This window comes from Pleurodeles waltl, chromosome 5 (assembly GCF_031143425.1).
Source record: "Pleurodeles waltl isolate 20211129_DDA chromosome 5, aPleWal1.hap1.20221129, whole genome shotgun sequence".
In the NCBI taxonomy this organism is placed as follows: Eukaryota; Metazoa; Chordata; class Amphibia; order Caudata; family Salamandridae; genus Pleurodeles; species Pleurodeles waltl.
In genome coordinates this window covers 123799448-123819282 of record NC_090444.1, presented here as the reverse complement: position 1 = coordinate 123819282, position 19835 = coordinate 123799448, and the positions used below count along the sequence as shown (strand labels likewise).

Here is a 19835-nt window from a genome sequence, read left to right as displayed (position 1 = left end):
GTCAGTTTTCAACAGTGAAGATTTCCTCAAATCAACTTGCTTTTGATGACTGCCATTCCTCCTTTTGCTTCTCCTTTACAGAAGGAGAGAGTTGGAACATCCTTTTCATCTGGATTGATATGGCAAATTATACTATGCATTTTTACCAACTCCCTCTATTCACAGGTCTCTCACAAATTGTGAAACTTGCAGCAATGCTCATGATCCCATTCTGGCCAAACCAAATTTGGCTTTGCACCAAATTCTGCTCTATAGCACGAACTAAAGGAAATTCTGTGAGTTTTGGATTCCTTGATGCAGAATGAACCTTCATCCCTTGCTGAATGTGAGTACCTAATTCCTGAAAAGTCTAGCCTAGGCACCCCTGGGTTTATCAGAAACAACCCCAGGGGTGCCTGTCAAGCCAGGAAAGGACTCCTTAGGCACCCATATAACAATAAAGGGCTCTTGAACATAATCTTACCCATTACAGATCTTGTTAGATTATGTTTTAACGTAGCACATCTAGCTTATTGGGGAATACAAATGGACTCTTGCAAGTATTATTTGACAGGTATCACTTCCTACTTTATAGGATAGCTTGCAGACATCTATTATTTACGTTTGTGGTTTGTTGGGACAGTAAGTCTTCTGCATTTTTCTGGAGTGTGTGCTTGCCCTGCCTTATGGTGAGCTACAGGCAAGTCACTTAAAAGTTACTGTATGGTTTCTGGATCCTTACCTCAGTGAACATGACAGGCATTATGTCCACTGAGGATCTCCCTGTTTACATGGGCTGAGAACCTAGAGCTTAGCTGTGAGGTTGAGGGGGGCATTCATAGTGCACCCCTATTTCACAGAGAGTGGCTACTGCCCTCTCTACCAAGGCGGTATCCTTGTACCCTTGGGGAGTAGAGGGGCTACTAGCCACCCTCCTGGTCAAGTCTATGCAGTCTTCTTTGCCTGTGGTCCTGTTGCCTTTATCTACCTGGGATGTGTGTTTGAGAGCCAGTAGGTTCCCTAGGGGAGAATGGTGAGGTGAGCCATTATGTTTAATGTGAGCTGAGCTGGTCTGCTTGACGTTCCAGCTCCCCTGTGTCCCTCCCTATTCCTTGGAGAAGCTTGGTGGGGTGGGGTAAACACTTGCTTTTATCTTTGTTTAGCTGCCCTAACTCTGCTAGGAGGCATAATGGTCAGTGCCTCCTGGTCGGGAGTTAATTAAAATTCCTCTCTGAAGAATAGCCCTGGCTGATATCAAGAGCCTGTCCTGAAGCCCAGTAACTCATCCTATACATATCTTAAACATGCAGTGAGCATGAGACACAGATAGGCCTCATGATTGGCGGGGCACCCAAGATTCACAAGCAGCAGACCCTCTGATTGGATCAGCCTGTCAATCTGAGGTGATAAAAAGTCTGGGATGAGTTGTCAGTGGTTGTTCAAGATTAGTCTTCAGTTCTAACAAGCATCTACAGAATCCAGCTGTGGTCCAGCGGTGTAAAGGCAGGAAAACTTGCTCACCGCCTCTGTACTTGAGAGTTTTCTCTGTGATGGATGGATTCTGCTGTGAAGGGATTTGCCAGCTGCGAAAGAGCAAAAGGGTCAATCAGCAACCTGAATGTAGATGCAGAGGACCAGCTGTTTGTGGGGCTTGTTGCATCGGCTTGGAAGACAAAGAAATTGCAAACAGCTGTTCAAGATAAGGAAGCTTACAAGCACATCAACAGAGGAAGATGGAGAAACTTGATTCCACCAGCCTTTCAATGTGAGGTCACTTCTGCCCAACCCATCCCCTGTGCTGTTGGAGCCTGGGATACTTACAGTTACAATCTGTAGCTGCGGAAGAGTGTCCTGTGGTACAGACCCCCTACATTTGACACACAGGGGAGTACCATGGTGTACTGGCGCTCTGGCCAGCTAATACTCTCTTACAGCTAGCAAGTGTCTAGTGGGACTCCAGTAAATTGTGCTAAGACATCTGGCACCTATGATCAGATCCCTGACGCCACCAGAGCGATGTCCTTGCTAAGGACAGGAGGGCACTTCTGTTCTTTGAGTGGTGGGTTCCGGGGATGATCCGGAACGTTTGACTTCACATCCTATGCTGAAACTACACCATTGCCATACAAGGATTGGTACCATGGCTCTAGTGAATGAGAGCAACCCTGTGCAACATGGTGTGTAATATGCAATGCTAATTGGGTGTCTACATGCTAACTTTGTTTATATGGTGCTTTGTGACCAGGCGCTATGATATTGTTTTGGGGGTCAGAACTGTGGCCCAGAGCGTTGTAGAGATGTCTGGTTTTTACTGTTTATCCTAGTTTTGTGTGTAGTATATTTCTCTTATGTGTCTTAAAGTACTTTTCTTTTTTTTTTTTTTTTTAAGTAAAGCACTGACTGGACATTGATCTTATTAGCTGGTAATACAGTGTACCCTGTATTATGATTGTCCAAACCTACCTCACCTCTTTGAGTAAGCCTTGGACTCCTCTGCCTCTCCTACCTGAGAGAGTCAAGTACTGGAGGGGAGTATTTGGTTATCCAGTTTTGGGTCCACTAGTACTGAGGCGCCAGGCCACCAGTGGGGAACCCTCCAGTTGATGCGATTGGAGTGGGTAGCCCCTGAGTGCCCTGGTGCCCAGGAAACCGGGTGTGACACGGTTATTATTTATTTATATGATACACACTGTAAATCATATTATCATTAACTGCCCAATAATTTGTTAAATGAAAATACTTATTGCTATTGACTTTACTGCATTAAAAGAAAGGTTTGCGGAACTTAGTAGAAGGAAAGAGTGTGTAAGGAATATGATGTGTGAGGGAAGTATCTGAAAAAAACATACCATCGACAGACCCTCCCAAGTTTAGAGCCCCCATATAAAATCTAACCACCCTTCAACTGCGCTTAGGGCTGCTAGGTGTCCACCTCTAACAGATGGCCTCCCGTGGCCATTTCTGTACATTACAGGAAGACTCTATGCCAATATCCCTGTGTGCATTTGAACCATCACAAAAGCAGCACAGAGACCTGCCCATTTGAATGAATTTTTAGGATTCCCCAAACCATTCCACAACCTTTCCAATAAGGTTAAGCCTTATAACCCTTGCGCCTAGTTCAAAGTCCACTTTCAGATGTGCCTGGTCGCAGATGCATCTGTATAGTCTTCTCTCTAAGTTGCTTCTGTATCAAGTCCTATTCTTTTGTGGCCCTCCTAGTGTCAGGAGACACATCTTGGCAAGAGTAGATTCTGTTAGCTTTATCCAGCATCCCTTTGCATTTGCACCTTAGCAATTTTATTGAATCCTGAATTGCGGTATCTTCAACATACTGCCTTAGCTCCTGCGCCTGGAGGAGGGCGTTATTCATTGTTCTAGTGCAGGATCTACCAGGATTCCCTCTGCAGTATAGTCATTGGAGAACAGCTTGCAGAGTGAGGCTCTGATGTACAGTACCATGGACCACACTGACAACCATCTGAAAGCCTGAACCAGGGCCCATTATGGAACCGGGATATGCCTTGAGTATCAGTAAGACAGCTGCTTTACAGTTTTATTCAGAACAGTCAACACCAAATATGTTTATTTTATCTTCTGTATCTGAGATTTTTTCCGCATTGTTTGGTCTCTCATGCAAGTTCTGCGCCTTTTCCATTTATTTAGGTATAGATATATAATATTTTGCTTCATTAAGTAACTAGTGTACTTAATTCTACCATGTCATTGACACTCAGTTCTCCACCGTCTTGATCGCTATTGGGTTTTCCAATAGCGATTTCAGATGTAATGGAATCCCTGCTCTGCTCAGAAGTGTGTAGGATGCTGAAGTGGGGATTTTAACTTTTGATTTTCTTGAGTAGCATGTGGCATGGTTATCCCTAGAAATAAGGACCGGCAGCACCTGTCTGCTGCCCTACACACAATCAAGATGCCCAGACCTGCACTCTAGGGCTTAATCACTGCTCCCATGTGTAGCTACAGGCACTTTGTTGTGCAACGCAGCATTTGGTATATCAATCTACAGGCTTCTTGACGCCAGGATCTTCCACCACACATGCACATACCTGGTACCAGTCAACTTTCCGTGTAGCAAGACAGTCACCACTGTGAGCTGTATGCTGGATCAGGGGATATCCCACCATGCAATTCTTCAATCTCGGAGACTCCTCTCATTCTCCTCCTTTCAGATTCGTCCGCATTGGATGATTATAGTCCGTTGATGTATGTCACCTTACCTTCAACAATTTCTTGTCCCCTTGTGTCAGTACTGCAAGCCATGGAGGCAGGACAGCCCCCAAACAAAACCACCCTTTGCCTGCAGCTGGGGCAGCTCTTTACTTGCACCCATTTGGGCTCTTGCCCTGTAGCCTTGCTGTCTTGCAGGTCAAAACCTGAGTCCTCGGTTTGTGCTCACAATTTGTGGTGCACGCCATGGATTCTATCAACCCTTGCTCCAAGCTGCCAGTGCCGCAGCACACCCTAGTCTGTGTCAGTGCAAGAATATGGAATAGGGTGGCCATCCACTGTTTTTCCTTAGTAGACATTGCTCCATTACAGCACACCAGTGGCAGCATCACTGGGTCTTCTATGAGCAGGAGGAAATGTAGCTTCATTAGTGAAATAAAATGCTGGATAAACTGTGGACATCTAAGGGCTTTGGGCAGATATCCATCTGCACCTGTCAGCAGCTGCAGGTGTCTATCAAAATCTCCTTGAGCAGAGACACGTATTGTATCTGATGAATGACAATAAAGCACACTATATCTGAGTCCATAACTCCAGTTACTTTTTTCTTCACCTTGCACACTATATCTGAGTCCATAACTCCAGTTACTTTTTTCTTCTTCTTCGTTCAGTTCACTTTGCTTTATTTTCTTGAATTTGTATAATGCTTTACATTAGATGTAGTCTGCCATTCTTCAGCACTATAACTCATTGGTATCCTGAGTGGAGTGGATTGTTTGGTCCTCAGTATGGACCAATTAATTGTCTCCTATCTTGTGTGTTCACTCTCCTTTACATCGTACTGAGGATGTGGTGGATTAACAATTATTATGGCATGGTTTACCATTGTGATGTACATCTAGTTCGGGCCTGCATTTTGTATATTTTCAGCATGTATTTCATACATAACGTGGCACAGTGTTTCCCACACTTTTTAGGACCACAACCCACTTTTTAGAATGACAAACCCTTGCGACTCACCTAGCTTTATTCGACACGAGGCAGGTGATTTTTTTTTTTTTTTATGTAACTCATTTACAGACAACACATTTTCCATTGACATGGCCACTACATTGGCATAGGCGTACAGTTTTACTGATAAAACTATATTGCACACAAATGATAATGTCTGGAAATTGGGTTTCAGTGAATATTTATAACTTGTGCATCACTAAGTAAAGTGTATTGTTTTGTTTCAATCGTTTTAAAACCTTTGTTTCCATCACACTTTAGAATTGCACAAAATGTGATTCATTTGTGCTTTTCTAACAGCTGAATGTGTACAGTTCATCTACAGGTATTTCATTTTGTTGTGCGTTACAAAAAATGACACCCTTTCCTTTCACACTCCCTGTACCTCTGCAAGATTGTCACATAATTCAATTTACTGTTCTTTCTGTGACTGCAAAGTGAGTTTGTAAACACAAGTCTCCATGCTAAAATATAGGCAGCAATTTGTCAGAAGACAGCCTGACATTTGACCTCTGTCTTTAAAGCACAGCAAATGTGACAAGATAAATACAGAACTTAAAGGCATCTTGACTTATTGCTTGGACTTTCACGAATCACCAAAAATCAGCTTGCGACCCACCAGTCGGTTGTGACCCACAGTTTGGGAAGCACTGACATTGCCTATAGTGTTACCATCTTCATGCTAACTGCGATTCATACTGCCTTCCAGCTGTTAAATACTTGTGCTTCAGTTCTCTTTACAGCGGGAAATTGCAACGTCTGTAGAATGGATGCATGGGTTTTACAAGGAATACATAACTGTAAAGAACTACTTCATTTGTGTTCTCCCAGTTAGACTAATGCACATATTTCACTGTTCATTATTCTTTGTTGCTTTATCAATGTTGAGATGTTTGGGATGCTCAAATCCCATCAAAACTGTTGGTTACTTAAGAATAAATGCCTCTCAAAACATAGTCCTGGTTGATGGATGTTGTTTTCCCTCTTGGTTGCCCTGGTTACCTTTTTACTTATTGTCTTAATGTTCTCTCTAGCAGTAGGCATGCCTTTTTCATATTAAGAAATTTTGCATCTACTCTTTTGCAGCCCGTTCCACGAATTACAGTGCAGTCAGCAAGTACTGATGAAAGTGTTCTAAAGATCAAGCCGGTAAGGTCTGCTCACTACAGGCAAGCTTCTCTCTTCTGGTCTGTGGCCTACAGTGACTAATAGTAACTCTATAGGAGTATGCTTCAGAAAAATGTTTGTTTTTAAGACTTGCATTTCTTTTTATTGTGAGTAACTGTTTCTGCTGTCTAGCCGGAGATCCACCTATGTCAACTGCAAATTGTTCCACTCTGAGGCCTTGTATGTGAAGCCTTTTTTCAGAAGAACAGTTTTTCCGCAAGTAGAACAGACCCACAAAAACACCACAATGGGATTGCTAAATATTAGATTGTGGTCTTTTATAATATAAATGCAGACACAAAGTTATGAAAATTAGAGTCGTTTCACGCTAGCATCCTTGCATGTGTGTGACACCTTTATGAACTGTATTCAAACTAAAATCAATGGATCAATGTATTTATCTTGTGGCACTGTATTAGATGAAAATATAGCTATTTATTAAATTATTTTCTGCTCTCTGTTCTGCTGGGTTAGAGCTTTTTCCATCCTGTAGTACGAAAGCCTGCGTACAATGTCCATCGTACCTAGCAGACTGAAGCAGGCACACTCCAGTCTTCTTGGTGTCCTCCACTCTGAAGAGCAGCTAAGAGAGGAAAGATTCTGTGTGAGCACTTGAGATTTGATGGGCGTACTGGATGTAATGCCGTAGTCTTCTTTCACACAGAATGGAAGAGTGTGTGTACCTGGAGTGCCTTCAGAAAGATTAGATGCAGCAGTAGCCTCAATTTCCAGTTACTCACATTCTTGCCTTCATTGACTGGTCTGCCCTCCCTCCCATTACACGCCTTTAGTATAGGAAGCACACATGCATAGAATACAGATCCAAACTCTTGCTGTCTTTTGAGGAAACTATTTGAGGACGTAAACAAATGCATTGCTGTTTAGTATGATATCCAGATAGGTCTTCAGAGAGAAAGGGTAAGCAAAGGTTCAAACACAAAGTCTGGTCAGTAAAACTGAAGTTGTGGTGAGGGAAAAACAGCAAAAGAAAAAACTGCAGTTGGCCAGTTATAGTTAGCTATGCAAACCATAACTCACACCCCTGCCCTACTCTTGACACTCACATATGACATCACTTACAAAAATGATGCCCCAAGTTAATCGGTTGCAGCTTAGAGCAGATCTTAACCACATTGTGGATTCAAACTGTGACTCTTGGAGTCTTCCCTTGATGTTGTGTGCTCGTTCATCTTCTGGATAACTGAGTCGCGGAGTCTTTTGTGCCAGTTCTGAGAGGTATCATTTTATTCTATTCCTAGTCATCAGTCAGCAATCCGTAGCTTTGCAAGCCCATGCTCCATCTGGGTGTCTCGTGTAGTGCCAGTTCACTAATGTACTAGCTCATCTTCTATGACTTCCTTCATGCCCTGCAGGCGTTCTGTAGGACTAGCACATTGGTTGCTATACTTCTAGCGCCTGCCCTTTTTTGTTAGTTCCTAGAGGCCTGTGTTCTTTGCAAATGCAACTGTGCTGTTTGGTTTCCTTATTGTGGGTAATCCTGCCTTCTGTATACTATGTAATGCCTCATACCCACTTAATTGCTGTCCTCCTAGTAGGTAGTTAGGTAGTGCAAACAGTGAAGGGCTTTCCTAATAGGTTCATTGCCCACCTTTAACAACTTCAAGGTGGAGCCTACATCATCTCACTATCTCCGCTGTAGGTCCTTCTGAAGCTTCTGACTTAATTTCTGTGTCCAGCTATGTCTCGGTGTAGCTTAGCCTTAGTCTAGCCACTCACCTTGACTCTGAAGTTTCTCCTGTTTGGAGACTCCTGTTGGTTCTTTGAATCTCAGGGCCCCAATGTGAACCTGGTGCTTCTCTAGTTTGGTGCCTGCTACCAACCAGGATGCCACACCGGAACACACCCTCTTTCCAAGGCTATGCATCACTTTGTTGTCATTATGAACACAGAATCCTCCATCTTGTTTTAGAAGGGTTGTGGCACTTGCTCTGACATCCTTCCTTGCAGGGAAGTGCTGTCAACACCGTTGATTTTTCGTCTCTTCCTTGATTTGTACTACAGGGAATTATCTTTATATTTCTGTGGCTAATTTAAAGCTTATCATTTTAGCACTGGCAGGCTGGAAACACAGGTTGCAGCAAAGTATGTCTTTCACTTGGAGACCCCTTGCATGGGTGTCGTCTCTATCAGAACATTTTACTGCAAGAGTTAGAGATGACATACTAAAGAAAGTCCCCAGACGCTGCTGTTGCTTTATGTTAATTCGAAACAAAAACAAAAAAATCTAATTTATGGTCAATTTTGAAGAGCATGCTCTTCAGCACTCATTTTGTTTGTGGGTACTGCACATAGAGGTTTGTGGGAACGGAATATCCCTTGTCTGCTTTCAACGGGGCAGTGATAAAGCCAGAGGGAACAGGCTACAGCTAAACAACCCAAAGCCCAAGATTTTACCAAAATGGTAAAAACAAATCCTTCAAACCTTTATGGACAGACTTCTGTGGAAGGGATACTTTGGTCACAAAGGCTGCTCGCATCACACTGCTTCAAGAATTATCTGATTGATAACTCAGTAGCTGAAGTTGTATATGACAAAGTTAACAGCCTATTTAATGAATTATGTCTTTGTGGTCCACATACAGGTGTGGCCTGTGCATGCAACACAGAGGACTTGGATGCTAGGGACCTAAATTAGTTTGTCATACCCTCCTCATCCTCACGACAATCAGCAGGGATTTAAACAAGAATAAAAGTCCAGGACAAGAAATTGCCCTTTGATGGGTTTCTGCTGCTCCCAAATCAAGAACTAAGTTTGTCATTCAGTCTGACGTACTAACAAATAGGGGAAAGCAGTGTGTGGCATATGGAACTTTGCACATACAAATAGAAAAGAACGATTTAAAAAAGTCTCTAATCTTTTAGAGTACACAAGCTGACAAACAATATTGATCTCTGAGGATTAGTAAATTTTGCCTCTCAGAAGTTAATCATCGAAATGGGCTGTTACTCTCAAGAGGTGTAGTTATTTTATATTCCGCGGGTGAGCGCGAGAGTGAGGGAAATGGATTTGGAGATAGCGAGGACATTGAAATAGCGAATGACTTGGAATTATGTGATCTATCAAACCTGCAAATGATGCCAGGAGGAGCGCTGTAGATCACAGCTGCTTCCCGGCCCAGACACTTTCTGCATTTCAACCTGCAAATGGCTCTCCCTGTCACACAAATCATCTTTCAGTAAATATTGGGACGTGTCTTCCGTTTGTGGCCTCACTCACCCCCACCTTTTCTAAGTATCTGAGTCGAAGTAAAAAAAGAACATGCCTTCCAGTTTGCAGGGAATGCTCTGTTGGAAGCAGGGCACAAGTCCTACAGAAGTGGGGGACTCACCAAGTTAGGTAATGTGCAAATGAGATCACAGCACGTGGCATCACAGGAAGTGACATCACGGCATGTGGCACCAAGGGCAGTGACACCACAGGGAGTGACATCACAGGTTCAGTAGGTCTAGCATTTGAGCATATTGCGAGATTTAACAATGGAACATGTTCCGTACTTAAGCCTGTAACTTGAGGTCCCTGTTTGAAGAAACTAACAGCCCAAATGTGGGTGAAGTTTGGTATCTAACCAGTTTAGCCAAGCCCCATTAAGTGTTGCAAGATAGGCATACTAAACCTGGCATCCTAAACCTGGCACCATGAACAAAGCATAGTTTATGCATTGCAAAAAAAACATGCTAGAAACTGCAACTGTGAATATCAAAACTATAAAACGTATTTCCTACCCAGCATACCACCATTAAAGACACTAACACTCTTTGACCATTATAAAAACAAAATGCAAGTTGCACACTGCACAGTTTCAATCGGACACTCTGCACATGTGTTACTGCAGACATTATGGAACATGCTAATATTGCCACAGAATGTTTGACCATGAAATATGAGTAGTGAGACCGCTTATATAATTGAAAACCTAACCTCAATTAAAAAAACTCCTGCTTAACGTTTATTATGCTGGGCTGTAGGACCTGCCTTTCAAGACAGAGTATCATCCGCATGGCGATGAGCAGTCAACCACCTGTTAACATATGGCATTAGATTCCAAAGTGGCAGAAGACGGCCCATGAGGTTCATAAACATTAATGAAGAAAGGCATGCAACACCAAGGCAGTTTCATAAGGGTGACAATATCAAGTTCATGATGCTGAAACCCATTTTGCAGTCACTTTAAGTCACAGGAAGTGTGTTTATAGCCCTCATAACAGGATGCAGTTGATCTGGAATTTCACTGCCGTCGTTATCAACATAGTCTCTCAAAACCTCAGGTATGAGTTTATCATTAGGAGAACCTCCTGCACGGTTTGTTTCTTCTCCCCTTCATGCCATGGGCTCTCAACGTCATTTGGCCACTTGTGTGGGTTGATGACATCTATCTCTGATGTAAGCGCTACAAATTAATCTCTCTGAGTTGATGTGGTAGACGTATTGCTTGATGACTGTGCATATAACCTAGAGCGCAAGTTATCTGCCCGGTTTTGGTAGAACTAGGGAAGGTTTATTTTTACTCGGCCATATGAGTCCTGACTGCTGATTGGCACTCCTCTAAATAAGCCACTCTCAATAGCTTGTTCAGCCTCCTTCCTATGTCTCCCTGGGAACTCCTTAAACTTTTCTATTGCTCTGCATGAATGATGATTGAGCCGGTAAGCTGGCAACAGGTCCTTCACCCCTTTGCAGTGCTCCAATTTCATAAACAGCATCCGCAACACCAGCTAAATACAGCAAAAATCTGATGATGTCAGGATTTTATTCAACCCACAATGTTGTTTTGCATCACGAGAAGTGCTTACGTTTGAGTAAAAAGAAATGCTGGTAAAATGCTGGGTATGACTCCCACAACTGCTCCAATTGCCCTTTTGCTAGAAGCAACACAATTTTCAGAATTGCAGTTTTTTAACTCTTTTGCACATTAAGAGAGTTCCTCCTAATTTTTGGGAGACTGATGGTACGCAGCATATAGTTTTAAAAAAATGATGTGTTAATGTGCTTAAGGCCTGGCACGGTATCAGTCATGTCCGAGACACTGAGCTCAAGCCAGTAGCATAGACAGTGCCATTTTACAAGATAAGGGTATTTTGAGCATAGCCTCTACAAAACACCAGAGTTTCTCCCAAGCATTACCCTGGCACAATCTCTGTACACCCCTATCCAATGGTCTGCAAGAAATGTGTTGCAAAATCCCGGTTTCTCAAGACATTTCAACAATGAGGCCTCAATGCACTCTGCATCTCCTCTAGTCAACTCCACCAAGTGAAGTAAAAACTTAAGAGGCTCCTACAGCACGGACATGAATAATTAAAACTTACATGGAAGAAATGGTTATTGGCTCATCGATATAAACAGAGATTTTTGGAGCCTGTTCAATGATACCCATGCATAGCTTTCTCCGCATTTCATTAGCAATGCAATCGGTTATCTGTGCTGCAGTATTTTAGTTGTGTAGAATCAAGCCCATATCTGCCTCGTTAGCATTCTGTTAAGCTATTAGACCTGGGAAGTCTGAAAAGGGGTATTATCTTTGGAACAAAAGTAAAGAGCGCAAAAAACCTTAACTGTTGAAGCACGGCAATGCCTCTGCTGTTCCACGATAGTTTCTCACAGTACCTCCTCCTTGGATGCAGCTTGGATATCACATGCTTTAGAATCTGCTTCAGAAAGTTTGTGCATGTTAATTTTTTTCTGCACTGAGATGAACGGGCTAGTTTTTGTTGGGGCAGATGCAGAAATGCTCCCAGTGATCAGTCTTTAGACATACTCACACCCTGTGATGCTGACCCTCTAAGCAGCTTAACCTCGCTGCACATTTTGCACCCAAGGTCACCATTTTCACTGTTTGCCCATGTATACTTTCCTTTAAATTGAGCCCACTGATTATGGTCCCAACACTCTAGCAAGCTGGTATCCCTTTCAAAACTGGCACCTGCATCTTGGACCCTGGTTGTAGCATCTTCCAGTGGAACAGATCCTTGGCTTGACCTAATTCTCTCAGAATCTTCTGCAGGTGCATCTTGCAAAAACACACTCTGTTGTACTAGGCTACTTTCAGAATCGAGCAGTGATCTCTTGTTTGCATTTGCAAAGAAATCCGTGATGCTGGGTTTGCGTATATCTGTAGAAATCAGAAGGAATGGGGTCGGCTATATTTTGTTGCATTTGTCGCTCTTATATATTCACTGATGGTTAGCAGAAAGAATTGTAAAGTTGTTTGGCACAAATATTTCCAGCATTACTGGACCTAGATGACTTGCATGTAGAGCAATTTTTTTGACTTAGAAAGACATTGTTTATTCTGCCAAATTAGCCACCCATCCAGGTTTGTGGTGCTAATAAAATTCAATAAAGAGGAAGTCACAAAATGCCCTTTAAAAAAAGAAAATTCCCCTCAATTAGCAATTAATGGTCTGCAAATTTACATTTGTGATATTGCTCATTTAGTTTTCTACGCGACCGGTTTAGGGGCCTAAATGGACCAAACATTTTCTGGCAAGCATTACAGGTACTTTTTACCTCTCTTGGCTACCACTGATGCAGCCCCCAGGCTAGGGGGACAAGCAGCTGGCTGTGCGACATTCTGGTGATCTGCGCTCTCTCCTGTTCATGCATGTGACCCGACGTGGCCCTGCTGTGTAGCAAAGGGCTCTGTTGAATAGGGTGGCTCCCAAGACAACATCTGCAAGCTGTGGCACATAAACTAATACTACAGATATTACATGTAAGCATTTTAGTAGTTGAAGGAAAGGTGACATCATGCTGCCATGATCATTCATTCCTTAGAAACACTTCTAGTCATTCCATTGATATCCATCAATCTTGAGCACACAAATATTAATATTTGAAGGGGTTGAAGTAATTTTGAAGGAAATCAGAGTTAAGCAGGAAAGGTGTGACTCATTCAGGCCCTCTAGATGAGCCATAGGCAGTCATCTGCCTGGAGCCTTCAGTGGCCTGCCCACCTCAGGTCATTATCTCTAGCTCTTTAATGCTATACTTATTAATATTCGTACAACCTTCAACTTGGTAGCGTTCGGAAAACTGCAAAGACGCATCTTTTTCAATGCTAGGGATCTAGTAAGGAAAAGTTGCCTCATAAGGGGAGGAAATGTGTCTTAATTGCTTAGAGCTGCTGACTTTGGAGCCTGAGGACCCAGGTTTGAATACCTGGTCTCTGCGCTTGGCTCAACATAAAGTAATTCTGGGCACCTCACTTAATCTCCCTGTGTCTTAAAAAAAAACAATGTAATGCTTTAAACAGCGTTGTGTAAACTCCACTTGATGTACATGATCTCCCAGCCCCACCCGCCCCACCCATATAATGTACAGTGCTCCTCTGTTAGGTTCCCACTTTATAAATACCAATACATACATAAATAATTGGCTCCCTTGTGTGCTTCTCTGGCGCCTAATAGCACTATGGTGGTATATACACTTTATAAGTTAGTTTCATAGAACATGCTCTGAGGCAGATGGTTCCCAAAGGAGAAGCAGAGAGCATGCTATCCGCGATGCAGAGTACATTCAGAAGTCCTGGGCACACATACACTTTGAGAGAGTGGGATGTCTCTTCATGGACTATTCTCCCCCATCAATGTAGGGTTAGGTCATTCTCAAAAACAGGCCAGTTTTTCTGTGGCTTGAGTAAGGTACCATGGCAGGGGCAAGCAGCCTGGTGGATACCTCGCCATCTAGTAATTTGGGTATACGAGGGTGGACCCAGCATGGAGTTTGAAGATGATGACTATACCCATGCTCATGAGAAGATACTCCTCAATATCTGTGGAGCACACGTACACTCTGAGGGAGGAGCAGGAGGTGAGACCACCTCTCTCTGTGGGGCACATGTTCAGACTTAGTGTGTCGATACATTCTGTCTCAGTCAGCAACTCACAGGGATATTTCCCCTTTGTCTTTTTGTAAAACTCTCCGCGCATCACAAAATGTGACATCTTCAGAGGTGTTATTTACTAATAACTATTCTAGGGATTTCAGGCAGTCTTTAACAGTTATGGTGATAGAAAAACTTCTGTTTACCATGGACAGAAAATAGTATTGTTTGAGAGCTTGAACTGGCGAGAACGTGAGCAATATAATGAGGAAATATATTAGTAACCTTCTAACCATGCAGCTCAACCTTTGCAAACATCTTTCACTTTGAATACTTTAATAGCTTATCCTGCCACAGGCTGCTTCTGCATTTTACAGCAGCCATAAATCATGCCAAGAGAAATTACAACAGAACTAATGACCTATGCCTGGAGCAAATGCTCGTATTTTCCATGTGCTCTCAAAATGCATGTGCCATAAAATAAAATACAATTAAATATGCCACCGATATGTGCCAGGGGGCTGTTGTCGTAAGTGAAGGTAGTCGATTTCAGCTTTGTTAGCTATCACAAGAAGAGGGCTAAGGATCAAGGCCATAGATGGAAAACACACAGGTTTAAATGCCCAAGTTCAATGATAGACCAGCAGAGCACCATTGAGGCTCAGCCTAGAGGACACTTGAACGTGGGTGGAAACAAATTAAAACATTTTCACATTGCATTTGTTAGCGTGGTGCAATGTAACAATTACTGAAAGAAATGTAATTTAACGTGCTCAGTTTCGAAACAGAAGAGTCCATTGACCTAATAAACTTAATAATAAAAATAAAATGACTTAAGATACTGAACTAAAGAATCGCATGCATAATAAAACAAGAAACCAGAGAGTAGAGTGGCTGGCGATGGTTGGCTAGCTTGATTTAAAAATTCCCTTTCCCTCAACTTACCCCGTGTCCAGTCCAGCCAGTAGGATCAACGAAAGGGGAGTACAGAGGGACTATGGCACTCGGAGGCAGCAGCAGGGGATGGGCCAAAGCAGGAGGGGAAGAACAGACTTGTCCTTCAAGCCTTTGTTTTCAGCCCCCATAAACATAGCAGGCAAAAAGGCCAGGCAGGACCAGCAGCAGCAAGGGCACGAATCCATGTGGAGTCTCGAACAAGAGGGCGGCAGAGGTGCATGACACGGTTGCCATAGTGTGCAGTTTGCAACTATACACATTGTATGTTTCCTAAAAGATTGAAATGGCTCCAGTTTTTTAGATAGCCTTTAGGCTCGCAGGCCAGGTGCCAGATTTATATCAGATTTTCACTTGAGCATACAATGGTTCCCCTGCTAGAAATAACCTTGTTCTTCCCTCCCCGAGTAACTCGATCTCCTTTCCGCCCAGCGGTCACCCCATACATTTACCACCTGCTAAAAGCGGGTGCTAAGTGTATGTTTTAAGCCCTGCTGAATTTGGAATTGTCTGTGATATTAGCAACCGTAAAATCAGTACCACACATTAATTCCCCCTTCCATGACTTGAACTGGTAATTCCACAATACAGGGTCTGATGTACCAGACTGTAACAGTAAATTCACATGAAAATTTACCATGCACTAAATATGCCACAGTACAGTGCAACCCATAATTATAACTGAAGGGTCTTTAAGGCATGCAATTATTAATAATAAACTGCATGTTACCTACATGTTAGCCCTAAGCACATCCATGCCCTATACTAACCAGAGGCGGCTCCTCCGTTTTGGCTATGTTTATTATCGATTTGTTTAAAAGAGGGCTGGGCCACGGGGTGACGTGCACTGGGGGGAGTGCTCAGCACTCCCCCCTCAGAGCGCATGTGTGTTTGGCCGGCACGAGACGGCCGGCCAAACACACATGCGCTGTAGGCTGTCTCCAGCCCGGCAAACTGTGGCGTCCCCTCCCCCCCCCCTCCCCCCCCCCCCCCCCAAAGAAAAACCCTGCTCCACCCCTTCCGCGAACCGCTACTGATCCTAACCCTTGGATGAAAATCAGAAAAAAACCTGATGGTGCCTTTAGTTAGATTAAAATGTGTGAAATAAAACATGGATACATTCAGGAGACTCAAGTACCTTTAACAGCAAAGTCAGCGAAATATTTCGCTTTGCCACTGCTTGTTCAACAGCCCGGTTTACAATGGTTGGTGGCTTGTTAGCGTGTAAGTATCCATGAAGTACCTTCTTCCTGAGGAGGTCAACAGGGCTAGCACGTAGGTAATGCCAGGTAAGCAGCTCTCTGATGGCACCGTCAGCAGGCAGGGGTGTAGCAAAGGACATCATACTGCAGAGAGGAGCTGCAAATATGCCCCATGTGTATGTGGATATCACTGAAAAATAAAAATCCACTGGAGTGATTAACAAACTGCTTGCATGGTTGCTTTGGTCTCGCTGGGTATTATTATATATAGAGTTCACAATAGTATTTGTACTCACATTCCTTAAGTTCCTACTGTCAAAAAGGAGCAGGCAGTGTTTAACATCTTAGACTGGTGCTTACATGACCAACATTGTGTGATCTATCTCATCAACTCCTTGTCTACGACTCCTTCATAGTTCCTACAGAAAGTGTTCTACCTTTGTGATGATTCAAAGTATATTTATGGTAGAAACTGGTGGCTATAACCACTGTCACACTCTATTAATCCTGAAAAGTGGATCTTCACCTCCAGTCCACCTGTCACTGCTTGATTTGAAATCTTGGTTCTGTAAGTTTTGGAACTCAATTAAGAAAGATTTCCTATGAAACAAATTAGGAGACACCCAAATGCACCAGCCACCTTATGCTGTATTTACAAAGATTTTCACTGGAGAAATTCTGGAAGTGCCTGGAGTATCTTGAGGAAACTCTTATTCAAGTCTTTGTTATTTCCATTTGCAGTTGAGCATTGTGAAGATGTCCCTGGAATCTTCAGACTTTCTCAAGTGAAAGTCACTGTAAATATGGTTTGACGTGGTTGTGTGAATCAAAGCTACTTGTTGGCATCCGCTAATTTTATTTGTTTCGGACAAAATGTACTTGTACTCTTAAACTCTGCGTGCACACATATCCATATAAGTGTTATGTTTGGAGACCATACACCAGCAGTACTAGTAACCACAATAGTCTTTCTTTCCTGAAACTATTACTAGTACTTTAACAGTTGATGTTGAAACCCCAAACATCAACCTAAAAGCATTTAGTGTGCAACAGTCTGTTTCTGATTGATACTACTTCCTGCCGATCCCTCACTTTATGAATTTCCTTCAGGAGCCATCCCAGATTCAGAATCCTTTTTCCCCAGCAATAGCTTTCCAGCATCGTCAGCTGAGGCAATCCAGCATCAGCCATAATTTTCTCTGCCCAGGATGTGACTGCATCGAGATACATAAGGCACTGACAGGCCACTGCTTGGTCCTGACTTCCCTTGGTGCTTCACCAAGACCTTCTTCAGGTTTTGGCAGGGACTAAATTAAATCCCACTTCCTAAGGTTCTGGAGTATTGACCATGCTATAAATGCTGTGGAGATGCCTTTGTCAGAACCACACAAATCTGCATGTGGTGGCATTGATCCAATCATGATCAGAGACCCCTGCTTTGTCAGTTCACATGAAGACGATTAGCGATGGAGATGGGTAAACCTCAGTGTGCCCCCTTTTTCTTCAGGAAAGTCTCCTGACTATGAATGATCAAATGGTCTTCCCACAAAAAAAACACCATAGAAATGAGAGGTCCTTTTTTTACCTCCAGGAAATGATCATGTTTCCATGACCGTTTGGAGACTGCACACCATTCCCCTATGCCTGTCTCTTCCTCGTCATTGGAGCTGGTTTCTGTATTGAAGATGAAACCAGAATTATAGACTCTGCCATCTGACCCTGCAGAGATTCAGGCCTTTCATGAGTCCATGCAGAACATATTCAGATCGCCTTACTAGTCTCGGGACTGCTTCCGACTGACACTGTGGGCTTTGCAAATTTAGTGGTCATGATGTCCACCGGCTCAGTCCTTTGCATTATTTCAGAGAAATACAGAGCCTGCTGTAGAGCCAAACCCTGTCTGCCCTGTGTCATGCCTGACACCATCATAACTGGGGTCCTCGGATCCAGTGTTTGTGCTTCCACCTTTGAATTTGGGGTACACTATACAAGTGTTAAGAGAAAGATTTATGCCTGGTTGAATTTAAAACACATGGCAGAGCACCTTCATAGTGTGCAAAAGTTCACCCAATGGAGAAACTTTTCAGATTGGATTCTGATGCTCTTGCTATGCCTGACAGACAGCATGGCTGCACCCAGAATGTCGACTCTGAAACAGACAACTTACTCCCCTAAAGAAAGCAAATGCTGGTCTTTATCTAGACTTACAAAACATTAGTTGACATTCCATACCCCACTGGTGAGTGTTACATTTGACTATAATCTTGCTAACCATCCTCTTCAGTCTCGGAATCATTGCTACTATTCAGTGTTGTGCTCTTTAAGGCGGTGTTGGCTTTGTGGTAGAAAAGATTCTCGGGCTCAGCAATCAACAGGTAAACTGCAAAGCAACACAGAACTGCACCTTTTGGTCCAAAGCTTTTGTCATTGCATGCCTCTCCCAAGAGTCTGTTGGTTTTAGCCTCTTCCGCTAAATGGAACCTTCTTAGCTCTTCCTTCAGCCCCTCCAGACAGTCCTAGGGGCTTAATTCTGTAGGCTGAAAACGTGTGGCAGACTAGGACAAATGAATAATGCTATGTGCTATCTTGCCACTGTGCCCATGCTTAAGGGAGCTGGCAAAAATTAACATCAATCTTTCCTGCCACTTGAAAAAGCAGTGTTTGGATTTAGCGATGGACTGGACACCTCCAAACAAATCTCCAGTTGCAGCTTAGATTCTGTTAATGCTTTGCCTTCATTCCTGGCCACAACTGTTACCTTCACTGCCAAGCTTGAGTGCCCTCCACAAGCTTCTCAAGGGAAGGACAAGTGACTAATGGACTTGTCTTTTAATTTAGAACAGCTCTTCAGACAGAAGCCATCTCCTCCCTGGAGCAATTCAACATCAGTCACACAACGGCATGCCTTTCTGACAGAGCAGTTTAACCATCTGTATTGAAAATTTCACAGCTGGCAACCATTTCAGCAGATTCAAAAACACCCCATCAGATGTACTCCTCTTGCGATCAGTGGAGAAATCTAAGTAATGCCCAAATCAGCAACACCTGTAGTCCCTGCTATCTTCTGCAAGCTATGCTGAGTCAAAACCTCTTTGACTACTCTTCTTCTCTATCCCGCCAGCCTCCGGTGGGTGGTGGGTCTCTCATTTGTCCACCAATTGAAAGATAATCATGATGGATCATTAGGTGATCCCCTGCAGGCTGAAGGACAGAGGTTTGATGCCCATCCTAGGCTGTCACCTTCTGAATCTATTTATGGGCATAACATGTTTAAAATGCTTTGCTGAGGAAGGTTCTTATGGGCCTCTAGTTTGGGGGACTGACTGGTGCACCTGGACCTTCAGGACACCTGTGTTTACCTGCCAATCTTGTCTGCTCACAGGTACTACCTATGGTTCACTGTAGGATCACTGTACTGTACTTCTCTACTATTGATGCCCTGAAGTCTTACGTCATGCTTATGCAGAGATTGACCTACATTGATGCTGTG

The 19835-nt window shown here is 43.3% G+C and overlaps 1 protein-coding gene across 1 annotated transcript in view; it reads left to right on the top strand.

Moving 5' to 3' along the window:
* KIF13B (kinesin family member 13B) overlaps positions 1–19835 on the top strand; it is a 537272-nt gene that overhangs the window by 493354 nt on the left and 24083 nt on the right. Inside the window, exon 38 of the mRNA XM_069233796.1 lies at positions 6265–6327. Within this exon, the coding sequence (XP_069089897.1) occupies positions 6265–6327 (63 nt within the window). The remainder of the gene's footprint in view (positions 1–6264; positions 6328–19835) is intronic.